At 37.7% G+C, this 5,386-nt stretch overlaps 1 protein-coding gene across 1 annotated transcript; it reads right to left on the bottom strand.

Annotated features, from left to right (window-relative positions):
* Positions 1-1,154: 1,154 nt before the first annotated feature.
* LOC139905144 (uncharacterized) lies at positions 1,155-4,283 on the bottom strand. Its single transcript, XM_071887639.1, has 2 exons — positions 1,677-4,283; positions 1,155-1,620 (listed from the first exon to the last, which is right to left on the bottom strand). Exon 1 carries the CDS (start codon positions 4,154-4,156, stop codon positions 3,170-3,172), a length of 987 nt encoding a protein of 328 aa, XP_071743740.1. The 5' UTR covers positions 4,157-4,283; the 3' UTR covers positions 1,155-1,620; positions 1,677-3,169.
* Positions 4,284-5,386: the final 1,103 nt, after the last annotated feature.

The raw sequence follows: 5,386 nt of genomic DNA, 5'->3' as shown, positions 1-5,386 counted from the left end.
AAAGAATATTCTAAAATGTGTCCTTATACACAATGTAAATATTTTTGGTACCATTCCGATTGGGCCATTTTGTTATTCATTCTGAAGTATATGTGGACGCTAAGAAAGTTCTTTGAGTAGATCAATATGATAAGCACAAGTGGACTCTATGTGTTGATCTCAAAACAATGTGTTTCCTTCTAGGCCAACAATTTGGATTCACGAAATATCCTGTTTTCTGTTTATGGGACAGCAGAGCTAGAGACCAGCATTAGGTTAAAACTAATTTGTTTCCGACACTAAATTTAAACCCTGGACATAAAAATGTTTTTAATGTGCCGCTAGTTGACAGAGAGAAAAATATTTTCCCACCTCTCCAAATAAAACTAGGATTCATTAAACAATTTATCAAACCTCTACCCTATAATGGAGAGTGCTTCAAATACATTGTCTCGAAATTTCCAAAACTTTCAACTGAGAAAATAAAAGCTGGTGCATTTGAGGAGCCAAAAATATGAAAACTTATCAGGATGAAGAGTTGGCTAATAAAATGACCAACAAGGAAAGGAATGATTGGGTTTCTTTCAAAGATATGGTGGATATCTTCCTGGAGAACCACAAACTACAAAGAGTTAGTTAAAAGATTGATTGAGGACTACAAAGACATGGGATGTAAAATGAGTATCAAAATATATTTCCTTCATACCCATCTTACATGCTTTCCAGATAATCTAGGTGATCAAAGTGATGGACAAGGGGAAAGATTTCATCGAGATTTAATGGTCATGGAAAAAAAGCTATGAGGGAAGATGGGATATGCAAACAGTGCCGTATGTCAGGAAGATTTTTTGGTCCGCTTTACAAGGGTGAACGGTTGATTTTCAGTGGTGAACGTGGGATATTTAAACAGGGTAAATGCTACAGCATAGATTAAATCTTGCATGAATATCGTCGAATGGACTGTTTGACCATTATTTTCTTCAGGCAAACATTGGGAAAAATTAAATGAAAAGGAAACACTCTAGACGGAAAGTCAATGCCGACCTATTCATAAAGGAAGGAGTATAATGGAGTATAAAATGCACGGTGCAAGAATGAGCGAAAATTTTTGAACTATACAATTAAGTCAAACAATTTAAACCTCCTTAAATATTTTTTAAATAATAACGAATGAAGATAATGAACGAGATTATAATATACCATGAAACGGTTACATCGATAGATAATAAATTATGTTCACAAGTCTTTATGTTCTTAACTCGCATGTATACGTGGTGATGTGTTTGAAAAAAATGCATGTGTTCTTTATCATGATTAGAAGAAGAAGTTTTTCCTCTCTTTCCTTGACGCAAAGGTGTCAATCAAACTGTCCATGTCTTCATGGAGCACCTTGTCCACCATCACCCTGTCCATGGTCAAGAGGGTGAGGGAGGAGAGCCTCTCCTGGTCCATGGTGGTCCTCATGTGGTTCTTGAGCCTTCTGAGACAGGAGAATGACCGCTTCGCCTCACAGCTGCTGATGGGCATTGAGGCCAGGATAACAATCACCTTGTATAGCTCCGGCATCAGGCGGAACACTCCCGAGCTTATTAACTCCGCAGCAATTTGTGACGAAACCATGTCTTCTGTGTCAATATCTGCCTAGAGAAACATAAATTTTAAACATATAATGCAAAATGAAACATTATAATATTAACCTTGAATTGCTGGAAGATTGCATGGTCTGACTGGAGCTGCTCGAGTTCAAGTCTGTAGTGCTTGGCGACACGCTCAATGACACAGGTATCCACTTCACTGTCATTGACGATTGCAATGAGATCCATTGTGATGTTTGTATAGTCGGTGGAAAATCTGCTCTCAAGCTCTAATACAATCTTATTGATTGCAACATCGAAATGTGTTTCACGGAAGTAGGATTCAGTTGTTCCTTTCCACTTTATTCTCCTTGGAATCTTCGCCTGCTTGAATTCCAAATCAATTGAGTCCTCCTGGTCAAATACTGATTTCATCTAAGACGACTTCAACTCAGCAAGTTTCCTGATCGATTCAAAGATTTTCTCATTCTTAAGATCTTCAAGAGTCCTAATCACTAGGTTGACGTGTTTCCGGGCCCTTGTTAGGTCAACCTTTCTGCCTTGAAGTTCATCTGACAAGCTAAATGTGTGTCTGAGGAGTGTCTTCAACAGTTCAATGCCGAAAATAAATTCGTGACTAAAGATGCTGTTGAGCAGAGAAGTTGCTGTTGAACTCGACAATGTATCTTTATCTTTTCTCATTATTATGAGGGTCTTCATGATTCTGACCATCCCTAGAGATACAGCGTGTACAGCATCGTAGCGGAGACTCCAGCGGGTAGCAGACTTCTTCAGGGTCATCACCTTGGCATGCTCCTCATCTTTACTTGTTATCTTCACCGACTTGTAGATTGGTGACCCTTCAATGAAGTTGTATAAAATTTGTACTGCCCCCCATTGTATTTCTCAACAGGGTTATATCTGAGAGAAGATCCTTGACTACAAGATAAAGGACATGGGCGTAGCAGTGGATGTAGACACATAGTGGGGCTGCTTCCTTCCACCTGGCGGCAAGACCCTTCTTGATGCCGGATATGTGGGAGGCACCGTCCGCGGCCAGGGAGACAGTGCAGGTGGGGTTAAGGCCGAGATCTTTGACAGCCTCGTGAAGCTTCTCAAACAAATATTTGCCGTCAGTCAGGGTAACTTTTACAAACTTGAGGAAGCTCTCTTTCTTGATGCCTTCACTCGTCAGATATCCCAGTGACAGACTGAACTGCTCCGTGTTTGACATATCTGATGTCTCATCAACAATCACAGAGAACCAGTAGTCATCATCGCCGGCACAAGTCTTGACATCTTCAATTATATTTTCCGTCACTTTGGATGCTATAATCTCTATCAGCTCATTTTGGATGTCAGGTGAAGTCCATTTGGCAAAACCTGCCCCAGCTGAACCAAATTTTTTGACTTCGGCCTCCAGTTTATCTTTGAGAATATGATTTGCGTGTGAACGCAGGGACAAAAGCTCCAAAAAGTTTCCTCGATTGTTTTCATTAGATTCCATCAACTTTTCTCTTGTTTCGGAATCGCCCCTAAAAGCCAATCCTTGCTTTGCGAGGAACCCAACAGTTTGGAAAAGATACCTCAAATAAGCTCGCCCCTTCACGACTTCCTCAGCATGTTGAGACTGAACATGACCGTATTCTTTCTCTTTGATGTGAGGAAATTGATCCACTTTTCCATCGACAGTTTGTATTTTTTTTGTTGTTAGAATGAACTTTCAACGAGGAACTATTTTTCCATGTTTTGAACTCAAATTTCCCAAGGTTGGAAATGGAAAATTTGGAACAGGCGAAACACTTGGCTGACTTTTCAACCTCGTCATATTCTAGCCACGGGAACTTACGGAACCAATCATATTGAAAGTCTCTGGAGTATTTGTCATCTATCTGAGGACTGTATGTTTGTAACTTGGGCTGTAGAGGATGATCTATCTCGACTTTAGGCACAGTTTCCCGCTCAGTCTCCACTCTGGTTCTGGTCTGGATGTCCTTCCGCTTTGGCTCCCGCCCGGTAAGTATCGGGTCACCCAGCTGGCTCGTGAAGACGACAGGGTACTCTGGGCCTCCGTCCACAAACTCAATCTCCTCAGTCTTGCTCTTCTCACCTCCCTGGACATTGTCGCTAGTCTCAGAGTCCTCTGCAGAGGGAATATTGTTGTTGTTGACTACAGAGAGCTTCTCGGGAGAGAAAATTGGTCCGATATCGAGATTAGGAAGTCTTATTCCATGAGAAATCCGTCCGCTGGGGTAATTTGATGATTCGCCATTATTTTCTGTGTCTGCAGTAACTTTCTCTTCAGCAGAAACGGACTTTTCAGATCTTGGTTCAGGCAATAAGACCTCAACTGGAGCAGGGTCATCGGGACAGGAGGAGGCAGTGACTGAGGATGAGGATGTAGCAGAGGAAGTTTTCTTAACAGCAAAGTTCAATGTTTTCTGCTTCTTATGATCAATTTTCACTTGATACTTGCAGCTGGGGTCATTCTTATGGAGTTTAACTTTGTGATCATTAAAGTTGTCCTTCTGTATTTCCTTCTGACAGATAGAACAAATCACCAACTCTCTGTTAAAATGCGTTTTCCGCCTCCCGTGATACATTTCTGATAATTAATAAATTACTGCAACAATCCATTCTAAAAAGTACATAACTATTATTTATGTCCCTTTTAAGCAGTAATAATTTAATTTATCTTGTATTCAATGAAACAAATTCTCACGCTCTTAAATATTTCAAGAGTACTCCATACGAAAAATGTTGTGTGCGTCTTTTTTTTTTTTTTTTTTTTTGGCTGTAAAGTACTCTTGAAATAATTGCAGTAATTTATTAATTATCAGAAATGTATCACTGGAAGCGGAAAACGCGTTTTATATTCAAAGGTTCAATCATTTATATTTATAAAATGACAGGCAATATTTGAAAGAGATATTACGGTAAATTACAGGATTTGAATTCAAATTTCTGCGATGAATTGAGATACCCGAGAGTGTTAACTGTTGTTTAAAACCTCCTTTTTATCTATCTGACTTAATTTTGCCCCAATATTGTCTTAGAGATATAATTTATTAATTTACTAATTCTATAAATGTGCCGGTGAATTTTGGCTACTTTAAGTACAATTTGTGGTACCTCCAAAGGATTAATCAGAATTATTTTTTCATTTAAATGAACTATAATTTGTTGGAAAATGTATTCCATGTTCAATTTTGCGAAAAATTATCTAGCTTCCTTTTGGGTGGACGTGCTACAAATATGTAATTTTATTATAATGACTCAGTACTATTATGAGTTGGTCATAAGTTACATATACATAATAGATTTTAATAATTAATTATGACTTAATTCATCTATATTTACATACCTATATGATTGGTGTTTTTTTGGTCCGCTGAAGCGGACAAAGCGCAATACTGACGTACGGCCTTGTATGCAAATGCTGGCAGAATATAGCGGGAGCATAAATATTTATAAAATAAATTTTATATTTTAAATTATGAAATAAAAATATATGAACTCTTTTCAAAATTATATTTTATGATGTTATTAGAGTATCTGAGATATCCTTGTCTACATATAATAGATTTTTCTTACATATTAACTCAAAATAAAAAGATCATTAAAAAATGATAAAAGTTACATCTGTTAGTAAGTGATAAAATATGTATGCTGAATTGGTTAATGTCAAGTCATACAGCTGATAATACCCAATATTTTAGACAGGGTGTGACATAAATAAAGTAAAATATTAGGTATTATCAGAACATGAATATTATACATAAGATACAATTATAAAATTTAAATATATTAAATCACTTGCAAAAGTATTTGAG

The sequence above is a fragment of the Lepeophtheirus salmonis genome, chromosome 4, assembly GCF_016086655.4.
Source record: "Lepeophtheirus salmonis chromosome 4, UVic_Lsal_1.4, whole genome shotgun sequence".
NCBI classification, from domain to species: Eukaryota; Metazoa; Arthropoda; class Copepoda; order Siphonostomatoida; family Caligidae; genus Lepeophtheirus; species Lepeophtheirus salmonis.
The sequence above is the reverse complement of the archived record's forward strand: the minus strand, read 5'-3'. Positions and strand labels throughout refer to the sequence as shown.

Bases quoted from the DNA above. Each gene is read 5' to 3' on its own strand.
- LOC139905144 (XM_071887639.1), bottom strand. From the start codon at position 4,156: ATGTATCACGGGAGGCGGAAAACGCATTTTAACAGAGAGTTGGTGATT.